At 44.9% G+C, this 14,293-nt stretch overlaps 1 protein-coding gene across 3 annotated transcripts in view; it reads left to right on the plus strand.

The window, feature by feature from the left end:
• The first annotated feature begins 1,407 nt into the window (after positions 1-1,407).
• The window catches only part of Sh3bgr (SH3 domain binding glutamate rich protein), a 31,522-nt gene continuing 18,636 nt past the window's right edge, over positions 1,408-14,293 (plus strand). Inside the window, exons 1-3 of one of the 3 annotated variants that reach the window (XM_090349429.1) lie at positions 1,408-1,658; positions 7,411-7,596; positions 14,149-14,229. In XM_090349429.1, the coding sequence (XP_090205555.1) occupies positions 1,614-1,658; positions 7,411-7,596; positions 14,149-14,229 (312 nt within the window). In that variant the 5' untranslated portion in view covers positions 1,408-1,613. Of the gene's footprint in view, positions 1,670-7,410; positions 7,597-14,148; positions 14,230-14,293 lie in introns of all 3 variants that reach the window. The other 2 variants (XM_090349411.1, XM_090349420.1) reach the window with 2 other exon arrangements.

The raw sequence follows: 14,293 nt of genomic DNA on the forward strand, positions 1-14,293 counted from the left end.
AGAGCTCAAGTCCCATGACTGGAAAAAACAAAACAACAACAAAACTAAGAATTAAAAAAGGGAGCGGGATGGGATTCTTGTAGAAACAGGAGGAAGGCTTTGTTATAAAACGCACCAGTGGAGTATGGGTGGCAATTTGTTATCTTTTGTGTGTGCCTCTGTGTGTCTGTGTGTGTGTGTGTGTTCTAGTAGTAGGGCTTGAATTCAGGGCCTAACATTAGCTTAGCTTTTTGGCTCAAGGCTAGCATTCTACTACTGGAGCCACAGCTCTACTTTTGGCTTTTTGCTGATTGATTAATTGGAGATAAGATTCTCTTGGATTTGTGTCCTTGGGCTGGCTTTGAACTGTGGTCCTCAAATCTCAGCCTCCTGTGTAGCTAGGATTATAGGCATGAGCCACCACTGGTACTTGGCTTACCTTTTTTGCTAGCATTTGTGTTCCTCTGACTTTTTTTCTTTGTTTTTCTTTTTGAGATGTTCAGAGTGGAACCAGGGCCTTATGCACACCAGGTAGGTATTTCACCAGTGAGTTAAGTTCTAGCCTACATTTGATTTTTTTTTTTTTTTTTTTGCCATTCTTGGGGACTGAACTCAGGGCCTGAGCACTGTCCTTGGGATGTCTTCAAGGCTAGAGCTCTACCACTTGAGCCACAGCACCACTTCCACTTCTGGCTTTTCTATGTATGTGGTACCAAGGACTTGAACTGGAGTCTTCGTACATGCTAGGCAAGCACTCTACCACTAAGCCAAACTCCCAGCCCATGATTTTTTTTTAAGAAACTGAATTCAAATTGCCTGTGTAAATAAGCAGGGCTAGACCTGTTATAAATAGCTTATTATCCTCTCCCCCATGTCTTTAAAATAGAGAAGGCCGAGAATTTGATCAAATCAGGTGACATACATATATGTAAATGTCACAATGGAATCCCTTGTACAATCAGTTTGTGCTAATAACAAGTTGAAGAAGAGAAAGGAAGGAAGGTCATTTGCTTGTTGCAGTCCTGTGCTAAGCAGCCAGCTGGTATTTCCTAACTATCCTGAGATGTCAGTGAACCTGGCCCAAAGGTGGCAGAAAGATTTCTGACGTCTGACAGTTCATTGCCTTTGAAAATAATCTTCCAGAAAATCTTTTCAAACAAAGCCTCTGTGGCCATGCCTACCCTTTTATTTGCCAAAAGCCAGCCTCCTCCTGGATGTAGGTGGCATTTTCTGGACTTTTCTGGCAGCTTCCAGCTTCTTTTCTCCCTGTTTCCCCAGGCCCCACCTCTCCGTCCCCAGGAATCTCTTTTCAGACTTCTGATTGGTGCAGTGCAAGGCCTGGCCTTTTAGGGACTGTTGTCAGGCATTTAAAGTGATAAGGGAAAGTGTCCAGGGCTGCTTTTATCAACCAATCAAATATATTCCTGACTGATCCCAAAATATTCCCGGGCCATTGGAGGGGACACCCAAGATGCCTGTGTGTCCCTCTCTTTAAATTGGAGGGGAGGGGCAGGAGCGGAGCCCTGGACTGTGGCCAGCTCTCATCTGGCACTGAGCGTCACTGTCAGGATTTGTCTAGCGACGTGTTCCCTGACAGGGGTGTGCTGGGGGGAGTTCTCTTTCCAACTGTCAAAATGGTCATCAAAGTGTTTGTGGCCACATCGTCCGGGTCCATAGCGGTAGGTGTCTGGTGAGTGTGTGGGGCTTTCACTTCCCAGGCAATTCTCTGCATAATTCTCTGAAGCAGCCAGGATGGCCAAGTGTGGGCTTTGATTCTATTTTGCACGTAACTCAACTGAACCTGAGTGTGTACATCTTTGACTTTCTGTGTTTTCATGGTGTTGGAAAGAGTCTGGACAAATGTGTAATTCAGATGGGTGGAGTATATGAGAGGCTTTGAGGAAGGCAGTGTGCTTGGTCATAGAGTTTTGTCTTGTTTTCTGTATATGATTTGTGTTGAATATGACGTAGAATTATGGACTGAAAAAAAGGTATTGACTGGTTTTCATTTCTGCTGTTCATTCTGCAGAACAGACTTCTCTGTTCTCTATAGAACTTTGGGGTGGGATGGACTAGATAGCTGAATGGTTTCTGGCTATCATTATTTGTGTATGTGATTAACCACACAGAAGATGCAACATGACAGGCTATAATACTATTTGTGATTTGAAGAAAATAATGGCATAGTGCTAAGAACAAACATCACTAAGGCCACGTTAAATGCTGTAGGCATTCAGACAGCCTAAAAAATATAGCAAGTAAAAGTAAAAGCCAGTGTGCGCATTGTTGTCAGACTTCCTTGACAACATGCACCCAGGCCTGTTTTTCATTGTGCTTTGGTTACAGGCTGGACCCGGTTGTGTCTGTCTAGGTTTGATGTTTTGGTCAGCATTTTAGCAGAAATTGGGAATGCTATGGAAAGAAATAGTCTGACTCCCAGGAGTTGGAGATTCAAGAGGAGTCTGTTTCCTTTTATATCGAGTTACTGGAGGATCTCAGGTTGCAACTGACCCCACACCAACCTCAGAAACCACTCTCTCACTGTCCCAACCCCCAAGTTTCCTGGGGTTTCCCGAGTTCCTGCCATCACAGCCAGATCAATGATGGCTTTAGTGAGCTCCGGGTCAGTTGCACCAGGAAAGATGAGCAAAACCTAAATGTGTGGACAAATCTTTCCTTGCTGACTGCAGAAAATGCTTACTTGATCTATGGGTACGGTTTTTGTTTGTTTTTGCTGTGCTTGGGTTCAAACCCAGGGCCTTATATTTGCTAACTAAGCACTTAACCACTGAGCTATATCTCTAGCTCAAGACTACACTTTTGTGGTAATTTGGATGACACCTGTGTGTGTGTGTGTGTGTGTGTGTGTGTGTGTGTGTGTGTGTGTGTACACAAAATGAACATGATGTTAGTGGGATTTAAATATGTTAATGTCAAGGCCCCAAGCTTTCCCACTTCCCTGACAGTCATTAGGCAAAAGACAAGTACTGTATTTACAGGTTCCTCTGGCTTACTCCCTCAGCCACACGCTGTGTGTGTGGAGACATGATGTTAACAGTTTGAAGAACCTGAAGGGTTGGCATGCATCCCAAGTGCTGGAAAAGCTGAGTTGGAAAGGCAGACCTAGGTGGATGCTTCAGCACCGGAATAACACTGTGACCTTGGAATGGTATTTCACCTTGTTAAGCCTCAATTTCTTTGTCTGTAAAATGAGGATAAGAATAGTCCCCACCTCATAGCGTTGACATGAGGGCTTCTGAAATAACATATGCGGGTGCCCACTGTGGTGGCAGGTTCTTTCTTTCTTTCTTTCTTTCTTTCTTTTTTTTTTTTTTTTTTGTGGGTCATGGGGCTTGAACTCGGCCTGGGCGCTGTCCCTGAGCTCTTCAGCTCAAGTCTGCCACCCTACCTTTGAGCTGGCAGGTTCTTAACCAGAGCTCACGAAGTACTGTGGCTAGTAGGTAAACTTATCATCCTGAGCTCTTGTTCATTAGCATTAGCTACTCCTATGATTTTATTGCAATCATCAGCTAATGAATACCAATTGGTATCCCAGGTGCTAGATGATGCTCCATCAGTTGCTATGATTAGTGGATCTAGATCTGTGATAGTTTTGTGTCAGAAGTGGCACAGAAGTGGAAGGATTTCTGCCTATGTACAGACAGAAGGGATACCCACTGACGCTTCTTGGCAGGGAAAGCCCTGGAGCAGCTTTATTCCGGGTATGGTCTGCAGAGTGGAGGGCGGGGGGGGGGGGCATGCACATACTTTACTTCTTGGGCCTCCATATTTCTGAAAGGAATTTGTGCCTCAGGCCTTGTTTCCCTTCCGAGGACATTCTGGTTGCTGTGGGGGTGGGCAGACGGGGACAGCTGCAGTCACTCAGTACACAGCTGTGTGGCTAGCAAGGGTGGCTTCAAAGAGCTGGGATGTTCTGGAGGGGTTTGGGTTCAGAGACCCCAGGGAGCAAGACCAGGAGGTGTCTTCTTGTGGGGCCAGGGAAGGAACTGTATCTTTACGGCCAACTCTTCTGGGGCCATTGGGACTCTCAGTCAAGACTGAGAATGTAAATAAGTGACTTTTTTTTTTAACTCCTTCAAAACTTGGACTTGAACTCAGGTCCTCACATTTGCTAGGCAGGAGCTCTACCACTGAGCCATGTCCCTTTTCCCTTCACCCCCCTCCCCACTTTTTTTTTCTTACATTAGCTGTATTTTGAATAGGGTCTTGTGTTTTGCGCATGCTAGTCTAGACAGAAACTCCCTTATTTATGCTTCCCAAATATCTGGGATGAAAAGTACCTGCCATTACTGGTGCCTGTCTGTTGTTGAGGTGGGCTCTCTCGAATCTGTCCTTCACCGAGGACGGCTGGATCCCAGCAAATAACTGGATTATTCTCAGCTTCTGGAGAAGCTAGGATTACAGGCCTGAGCCACCACACCCAGCCAAACATGGCTTTTGAAGAAGATGGATCTAGGTGTTGGTCTTGGATGATCACTACTTTATTGGAGCTTCTATTTTGTTAACTAAAAATCATGATGAGAGGGGCTGGGAGTTTGGCTTATGGGTGGTGTGCTTGCCTAGCATGCACAAAGACCCAGGTTTCATTCCTCAGTACCTCATACATAGAAAAAGCCGGAAGTGGTGCTGTGGCTCAAGTGGTAGAGCTCTAGCCTTGAGAAAGTCCAAGGACAGTGCTCAGGCCCTGAGTTTAAGCCCCAGGATTAGCAAAAAAACCCAAAAAACAAAAAAAACATCGTAATGAGAAAGCTGGGGACTGGTGGCTCATGCCTGTATCCTAACAGCTCAGGAGGCTGAGATCTGAGGATCATGGTTCAAAGCCAGTCTTGGTAGGAAGGTCTGTGGAACACTTTATCCGCCAGAAAACCAGAAGTAGAGTTGTCAATCAAAAATGGCAGGGCATACAGATGAATATATGCCACAAAAAATACATACAACGGAATTCTACATAGCCAACCGACAAGATGAAATAATGGCATTTGCAGAGAAGTGGATGAATGTAGAGCAAATCATGTTGAGTGAGACAAGACCAAAGGAACAAAAGGTATCCTTAATATGTGGCTATTAGATCCACACAGTGCAAGAGCCAGGACTCAATATTTGCATACCCAATGCTATGGACATGGTATGGGAAATATAAACACCACTACATAGACATAAAAACTTATGACTCTATAGATATAATGTTTTATTACATTGATTAATACGTATCTATGATATACAAACCCTTAGCCTAATTTTGATTATGTTCTAAGAATTAAGTGTCTGTGATTGTTTATAGAGATTCCTTTCTTGAACACTTGTTTGTTAAATATATCATTTGAAATATGATGTAAAAATCAATGTTAATAAATTCTTTAATAAAAAAATGGTAGGGCATAGCCTTTATCAACAGGGCTCAAGGACAGTCCCCAGGTCCTGAGTTCAAGCTCCATGACTGGCCCTCCCCCCACCAATAAAAAAAATCACAATGATAACACCTAGCAGGTGAGCTGGGTTTGGTGACAGATCTGTAGTACCAGCACTGGGCACGTGAGGCAGGAGAATGGAGAGTTCCTGCAAGGCTCTCTCTGAAACCAGCAACAGCTCCCCTTTGGCCCATCACCTGGCATGCCCAGTGCGCCCGTGCAAGGCACGCTGGGAAGGAACCTGAAGGCATACGGCAGCATCTCCCTCACCTCTCATTGGTGCCCTGCCCAGGAAGACATGGCAGAGTCCTTGCTCAGAGAGCCACCTGCAGAGCGAGGCCAGAAGGCCATGCGTGTCTGCAGGTGACCCCTTCTACTGCAGAGTGCTGACTTCAGCTGGAAAGGCTCCTAACTGCATGACAACACGCTGGAGCTGCCAGGGGTGGGACATAGATTTTTCTCATGTCAAAGAAAGTGCTAAAACTTTTCACAACCGTGTTTCTGTGCTTTACGGTTCTTACTGAAGAGCCATCGTGTCTTACACTCAATAACTGCTGACTGATCATTTACTTTTTATACTTTCTGGAAGTCTCTCCTGGACGTCCTTAAAGTGGAGTCCATCGAGTGTGATTTGTGTGCTGTGATTTGTCTTCCAGCATTTATGAGAGCTGGGAGGAATCACTGAGAGGAAGCTGGAAGGAGGCCGCATCCCTGGATGGTACTCGCCTGAGCTCTGCAGCGGGGCGGGATCTGGGGGAGGTAGGGTGATTTTATTGTGCTCTCCTCTATGTGCTGGGAGAAGCAGCCATTGGCCTCTCTTCCTTTTCCTCTGCTCTTCAATATTTTCCACTTGGGCTTTTCCACTTCTGGTATGGTTTCTAAAGTGACTTCGCGTCTGATGTACCTCCTACTTCTACCTCTGTCTTGAAGGAGGTGCACTTCAGTGTGGTACACTCTGCCACGCTTGGTGTGCATTGTGTAGCACGCTCTTGTGTGTCATCCTCTCCATTCACAGCTCTTCCTCCTTATGAATTCATCTTTACTGTTTTTTTTTCTAGTAAACCATTTAAAGCATTTTCAAAGTATTTTTAGGTACTTTCTTTGACAGACATTAGAGAGCCTTTCTATTTCAGTGATGCTGACTTTATAGTGCTTTGAGGGTTATTGATATAACAGTGTCAGGACTTCAATAATCACCCCATTGATCTTTTATAATAGACTCTCAGTTGCAGTACGTTGGTTGTTTCCCTTGTTTGCCTACTTTATACAGTTATTTGTCATGTATTGACTCATCTATGTTATGCAGGGGAGGATCCTAATGATGTAACTTCTTTGAGCATGGATTTATAGTTTAACAAAATGAGTACTGGAAGCTGGAACATGTGTACAGGAGGTGAGGTCAAGGGGAGGGGGCTAGGAGAGAGGAGGACCGGGTGAGCATTCACCCAGTCATAATACTCAGTGTGCCTATGTGAAAATGGAACCAACTAAACTGAGGGAATGGGCATGGGTGGGTTCGGGGAGTCAGAGGAGCATGAAAGAAGTGATGTTGGCAGGGATGCTTTGTACTCACAAACTGACCCACTGAATTAACACCCATTGTACAACTACTTAAAGATAATATAAATAAGCTGGGTGATGATGGCGCGTGTGTGTAATCCTAGTTACTCAGGAGGCTGAGATCTGAGCCTAGCAGTTTGAAGCCATTCCAGACAGGAAAGTCTGTGAGACTCTGATCTCCAGTTAATTACCAGGAAAGAGAAGTTGAGCTATGGTTCAAGAAGTAGAGTGCTAGCATTGAACATGAAAGCTCAGGAAACAGCACCCAGCCCTGAGCTCAAGCCCTAAGACTGGCACACACACACACACTCACACACACACACACAATATAAATAAATTTGTGTCGTACGTATTGACTGATAAAGGATTTCATTTCTGTAACTGTCAGCCCAGCTCTTTTCTAAAATAGAGTCTATAATTCCTTGTGTCTCCTCTCCACCAGATTAGGAAGAAGCAGCAGGAAGTGGTGGGGTTTTTGGAAGCCAATAAAATTGACTTCAAGGAGTTAGACATAGCTGGAGATGAAGACAACCGGAAGTGGATGAGGGAGAATGTGCCTGGAGAGAAAAAGCCCCAGAATGGGATCCCCTTGCCTCCCCAGATCTTCAATGAGGAGCAGTACTGTGGGGTGAGTGCTGGACCTGTGGAGAATCACTGTGTCCACGGTACTGTCTGTCTGTCGGCCTGGTTGGAGGCAGTGTCTGTGATGGCTCACAGCGCCTGTCGCTGTGTCCAGTAGCTGTGTGGAGATCATTACAAATACCTCAGACTTGAAAAATGGTGCTGTGGATGCCATTTTGGATTATTCTAGATTTCTTCTTTTGTGTTTGAAGAAGTAGAGGGTATTTGTTGAAACAAAATAGGTGTTGTGTCGGCTGGGAGAGGTCATTCACACCTGTAATCCTAGCTACTCAGGAGGCTGTGATCTGAGGATCAAGGTTCAAAGCCAGCCCGGCCACAACAGGACCTGAGACTCTTATCTCCAATTAATCTCTAGAAAATAAGAAGTGGGGCTTGGCTCAAAGCTAGGGTAGTAGTCTTGAGCTGAAGAGCTCAGGGACAGCGCCCAGGCTGAGTTCAAGCCCCATGACTCACAAAAAAAAAAAAAAAAAAAAAAAAAAAAAAGAGCGTTGTGCTAGGAATTCTATTCAGTTTTGCTGAGTAGTTACGCCATAAGTTCTCCCTGCTTCCTCACTTTTTGGTCAGTTGCGTGGTTTGAACTCAGGGGTTGGGTACTGTCCTGCTCTTTTTTGCTCAAGATTAGTTCTCTACCACTCTGAGCCACAGCTCCACTTCTGGTTTTCTGGTGGATTTTTCTGCCTAGCCTGGCTTTGAATTTCAGTCCTCAGACCTAAGCCTCCTGAATAGCTAGGACTACAGTCATGAGCCATTGGTACCTGACTGTCTTTGCAATTTTTAAAACAACTGGTCCTGGGGCTTGAATTTGGGCCCAGGATACTGTCCCTGAGCTTTTTTGCTCAAGGCTAGCACTCTGCCACTTTGAGTCATGGTGCTACTTCCGGCTTTCTGGTGGTTAATTGGATAAAAGTCTCATGAACTTTCCTGCCCAGGCTGGCTTTGAATTGTCATCCTCAGATCTCAGCCTCCTGAGTAGTTAGGATTACAGGTGTGAATCACCAGCCCCGGGCCAACTTTACACTTTTGTAAATGCTGGTCTGCAGAAATGTAGTTGTAGTGTAGACACAGATAAATTTGTGAAAATTAATGTCAATTGCTTAAAAACTTCTGAACTGTTTGAGTATGACATCGATTTTACTTTATAAAGTTAATGGCTTAAAAACCAAAACATATAGGGATGGGAGTTTAGCCTAGTGGTAGCGTGCTTGCCTAGCATGCATGAAGACCCGGGTTCGATTCCTTGGTAGCACATACATAGAAAAAAGCTGGAAGTGGAGCCGAAGCTCAAGTGGTAGAGCTCTAGCCTTGAGAAAGTCCAAGGACAGTGCTCAGGCCCTGAGCTCAAGCCCACGACTGGCCAAAAAAACCCAAAACAAAACAAAACTTGTAATCACTTAACCTCAGAAGTTCCTTATTGGACTTAATAAAACTGGCCAACCTAATGGGTCAGGAGTTTGGCCTAGTGGTAGAGTGCTTGCCTAGCATGCACGAAGACCTGGGTTTGATTCCTTGGTACCACATACATAGAAAAAGCCAGACATGATGCTGTGGCTCAAGTGGTAGAACACAAGCCTTGAGGAAACCCAAGGACAGTGCTCAGGCCCTGAGTTCAAGCCCCAGGACTGGCAAAAAAAAAAAAAATCAGACTGATGAAGCATTAGAAAAAAAAATCAAAAGGCTTCAGAATGAGAAGTAGAAGTTATCATAGAGGCCCTTTGAGCCTCCCGGGCCATTTCTCTGCTGCTTTGGTGTGGGTTTGCACTGTCAGGCCTTTCATCTCGCAACCTGTCATCACCTGTGTGTCAGTGGCTCACACTCGTAGTCCTGGTTACCCAGGAGGCTGAAATCTAGAGTCATTGTTTGGGAAGACAAATCTTTTATTTTTTTTTGCCAGTCCTGGGCTTGAGCTCAGGGCCTGAGCACTGTCCTTGAGCTTTTCTCAAGGCTAGAGCTCTACCACTTGAGCCACAGCACCGCTTGCAGCTTTTTCTGCATATGTGGTACTGAGGACTAGAAAACCTTTATGCATGCTAGGTGAGTGCTCTACCACCAGGCCAAACTCCTGGCCCAAGACAAATCTTTGAAAAGCTCTTCATTTCCGGTTAAGCAGCAAAGAGCTAAAAGAAGTGTGGCTTAAATAGCTAAGCACTGTGTGGAGTGAAAAAGCCAAGTGAGAGTACAAGCCCCAGTATCTGTTCACACACACACACCATCCAGCACAGATCTACTTGTGTAGGATAAATTCCTAGAGCTGGACTGACTCAGAGTTCACATGCTGTCCAGGTTTTGATGGATGCTTACTGGAAACGACTCTCCTGCTGCTGTAGCAATTTATATTTGCATTGGCTGAGTTTTGGGTAGCTGGTCCCTGTGATCTGCCCTCCTGCCAGCTTGGCCCAGCATGCTTTGGGATGAGAAGTGGATTCACCCACAGCTTGGCCTTAGCTTTTTTTTTTTTTGTGGGTCATGGGACTTGAACTCTGTGCCTGGGCTCTGTCTCTGAGCTCTTCAGCTCAAGGCTACCACCCTACCCTTGAGCCAAGCCCAACTTCCCATTTTCTAGAGGTTAATTGGAGATAAGAGTTTCAGGTCCTTTTGTGCCTGGGCTGGCTTTGAACCTTGATCCTCAGATCTCAGCCTCCTGAGTAGCTAGGTGTGAGCCACCATGCCCGGCTTAGCTGTTTTTTTTTTTTATGGATGAGATTGAATACCTTTTTGAATAATGTTTATGAGCTATTATCTGCTTTTAAGATTAGTTTTACAACATGAGTATTCATAGTATTTGCTGCTTTTCCATTGGGTTAGAGATAATGTGTATTGATTTGTAAGAGTCTTTCCATATTAAAAAGCCTTTGATGACCTAGATATTACAGATTGTTTTTCTCTTCATTTCCTAATTGTCTTTTTTGTCCTTTTAAAGTGATGTCTTGGTCCTGCTTTGTTGGATAAATGTATTCACTTTTTATGGCTCCTGTACTCTGAATCCTGCTATCAAAAGAATAATTTCATGTTTTATTCAAACAGCTTTCCAGTGGAAACAAGATTTAAAATGCAATTATTTTTGCCAGTCCTGGGCTTGAGCTCAGGGCATGAGCACTGTCCTTGGACTTTCTCAAAGCTAGAGTTCTACCACTTGAGCCTCAGCACGGCTTCCGGCTTTTTTCTATGTATGGGGTACTGAGGAATCGAACCCGGGTCTTCCTGCATGCTAGGCAAGTGCTCTACCAGTAGGCCAAACTCCCGGCCCTTAAAATACAATTTTAATCCTATTAAAAACAAAAAGTATACCTTGCTTTTGCTTATTTCACTTTTTAATTTAGGCTCAGCTAGGTGCCAGTGCTAGCCACTCAGGAGTCTAAGATCTGAGGATTACAGTTCAAAGCCAGCCGGGCATGAAAGCCTGTGAGACTCTTTTTTTTTTTTTTTTTTTTTTTTTTGCCAGTCCTGGGCTTGAGCTCAGGGCCTGAGCACTGTCCTTGGACTTTCTCAAGGCTAGAGCTCTACCACTTGAGCCTCAGCACCACTTCCGGCTTTTTTCTATGTATGTGGTACCGAGGAATTGAACCCGGGTCTTCATGCATGCTAGGCAAGCACTTTAACCACTAGGCCAAACTCCCGGCCCAGCCTGTGAGACTCTTATCTCCAATTAACCACTGTGGCACAAAGTAGTAGAGGGTTAGACCCACAACCACCACCACCAGCAACAACAAAATAGGCTCATTAGGATGGAGACGACGTGAAAGCATTTGACTTTCTGCCTATCTTGTCTCCCAGGGTAAAATTCTGCACTGTTTTCTGCTATAAAATGACACTTTACAGCCAGGTACTTGTGCCTATCATCCTAGCTACTCAGGAGGAGGCTAAGATCTGAGGATTGCAGTGTGAAGACAGCCCAGCAGGAAAGTCCATGAGACTCTTATCTTCAATTAGCCACCAAAAAGCTGGAAATAGAGCTGTGACTCAAGCGGTAGAGTGCCAGCATTGCACAAGAAGTTCAGGGTTAGTGACCAGGCCCTAAGTTCAAGCTCCAGGACAGACAGACAGACAGACAGACACACACACACACACACACACACCCCAAAATCTTAAAAACATCTCATTGTGTTTTGCGATGATCTTTTTTCTTTTCATTCAGTTGTGGAGAAATGAAAGTTTTCTTAGATACTCATTTCTGTTTTTAAGATGTATTTTTTAATGCAACTATAGATCGAATTATTTTACAAGTTATTTTATGTTTACCTGTTTTAAACTTTTTTTCAGCTCTTCCTTCAGCAAGGTGCTAGTAGCTGCTAGTGTCTGAATTGCAAAGACCCCTGAAGGCCCATTTGTTTAAGGGTGGATCTTCAGCATGATGCTTTTGGAAGGTGGTGGACCTTTTAAGAAGCAGGGCCTATTGGGAGGTCTGCAGGTCATTGGGGCATGACTTTGATGGAGATAGCAGCTCTCCCTTCCCTCTTCTTTAATTTCCTGGTATGAAGCGAGCAGTTTTACTTTGCCTTGGGCTCCTGGCACTGAATGCCACTTTGTCAGAAGCCCAGAGCAATGAGGCCAGTTGCTTATGAGTAGAACCTCTCAAGTCATGAGCTAACCAATCTATTTTAGAGGTGTTTACATCAGGCGTTTTGTTACAGTAGTGGACATGACAAGAAGAAGCTTTGCTAAACTTCTTTTTCTTTTTTTGGTCCATGGCATGCCCTTAACCAAAGTACAGTGTTGAAGCAGAGGACTTTGTTTCCAGAAGGAGACTTAGGATTGGTCTCATGGTCTCACATTAAAAAAAAAAAGTCAGCTCAAAGTTCTGAAGGATATATCAGGCATGCAATGGCATAAGTGAAGTCAGCAGATGAGCACAAAGCAATCACTATTTCTCCAGTCTCCCCTCTGGCTCCAGGGATTTTTGGTGGTGACGGCAGCAGTTGGAAGAAAACCTCAGGGACAGGCAGTGGTGGGGTTGGATGTCAGGAAGTTTGAGCTGCTGCTGCTCTGTATGGAACAGATGAAGATATTATCCTGAGAGTCGTGCAGACAACTGTGAGATAGAGAAAGGGGACACCAGAAGGGAAGCCAGGCCCAGCGACAGCCAGGATCCCTTCCTGTCAGGGGATTACACTGGGAGAGGCAGACACAACTGTCTATGACAGGCTGGAATCTGTGAATCTTAGGCCAGGTGAGGGCTGGACTGCCCAGTGCCTGGCCCGAGAACCCCCCAAGGAGACTCCACTCTTTAGCAGAGAGAGGATTCAGAATGCAACCTGGGGGAGGGGGAGTTGAGGACTTCCTGGATGAGCTGTGTTCTTCGGTATTTATTTCAAAATATGACGTGTGTGATGAAACCTGCAGTTTACAGAAGAAGTGCTACATACACATATCCAGTTTGAGAACTGTGAAGTTCCTGGGATTTTGGAAGCCTATACCTACTGCTCTGGGTGACTGTCTCTCCACAGAGCCAGAGCTACTGGCATGATCATGGCTTTCTGCCCCCTCTTGGGTCATACTTAGGCCATGTTTAGTTTAGTAGGTTATGTAGAGTGTTTTCCTGAATGGTTCTGCTGGCTACACTCCTTCCAGTACTTATGACTTCCCAGAATTTCACATCCTTTCCAAGCTCACGGTGTCTACCCTTGACCCTTTCTTGAATCTGGGTGCATGTGAAATGAATTCATTGTGGCCTTAGTTCTCTAATTATAAGAGAGAGTGTGTGGCTCTTCATATGTCTCATTAAAATGTCCTCTTGTGGATAGCGTCAGTGCGTTTTCTTATCCACGTTTTACTTTTCCTTGTAATATACAAGGATTCTTCCATTTTATTTTTATGTTACTGGAGTTTGAACTCAGCGTCTCATATTTGAGGCCACGTCCCTGGCCCCTGTTTTTCCATTTGTCATTTTCTGTTTTGGATCTCAGTTTACCTCTGGGATTGCCTGGGCTATGATTTTCCTGCTTATGCTTCCTTGTGCCGCTGGAAGGAGACAATGTACCTCACTGCACCCAGCCGCTGTGATTCTCCAGAAACTGGGTTGACAGGCATTGCCACCATGCCCAGCCAGTGATGCCGATGGAGTCTCCCAAACTTCTTTTTGTCTGGGCTGACTTTGAGCCATCAGCCCTCAGATCTCTGCCTCCCAAGTAGCTAGGACTGCAGCTTGAACCATTACATCTTTACCCTCTCTCACTCTCTCTTCCTCTTCTTCCCTCCCTCCTGTCCTCCGTTCTTGTGATACTGGAGATTGCACTTGCAGTCAATTACCGCTTGAGCCATGCCCTCAGTCCTTTTTGCCTTAGTTTGTGTTCAATAGGATCTCAAACTTTTGTCTGGGCTGGCTTTGGACTACAGTCCTCCTTTCTATCTCTGGAGTTCCTAGATTACAGACCTGAGCCATCCTGCCTCGCCTGGCTTTTATCATGTTTGACAAAGCAAATGGGATAACCTTTTCTGTTAGTGTCTGAACATCATAACTAATGAATAAAAGAGATCGGTTTGGGAAAATGCACTAGCTCACGCAGATATAATAACTTTAATCATTCTTTTTCTTTGCTTCAAGGATTTTGACTCCTTCTTCTCTGCAAAGGAAGAGAACATTATTTATTCCTTCCTTGGGTTGGCGCCCCCTCCGGGCTCAAAGGTAAGTGCAGATGTCCTGTGGAGGGTCTTGGTGGGTTAGAACAGAACACTGGGGTTTCATGGTG

Source organism: Megascapheus bottae, chromosome 1, assembly GCF_031878675.1.
Source record: "Megascapheus bottae isolate mThoBot1 chromosome 1, mThoBot2.hap1, whole genome shotgun sequence".
NCBI classification, from domain to species: domain Eukaryota; kingdom Metazoa; phylum Chordata; class Mammalia; order Rodentia; family Geomyidae; genus Megascapheus; species Megascapheus bottae.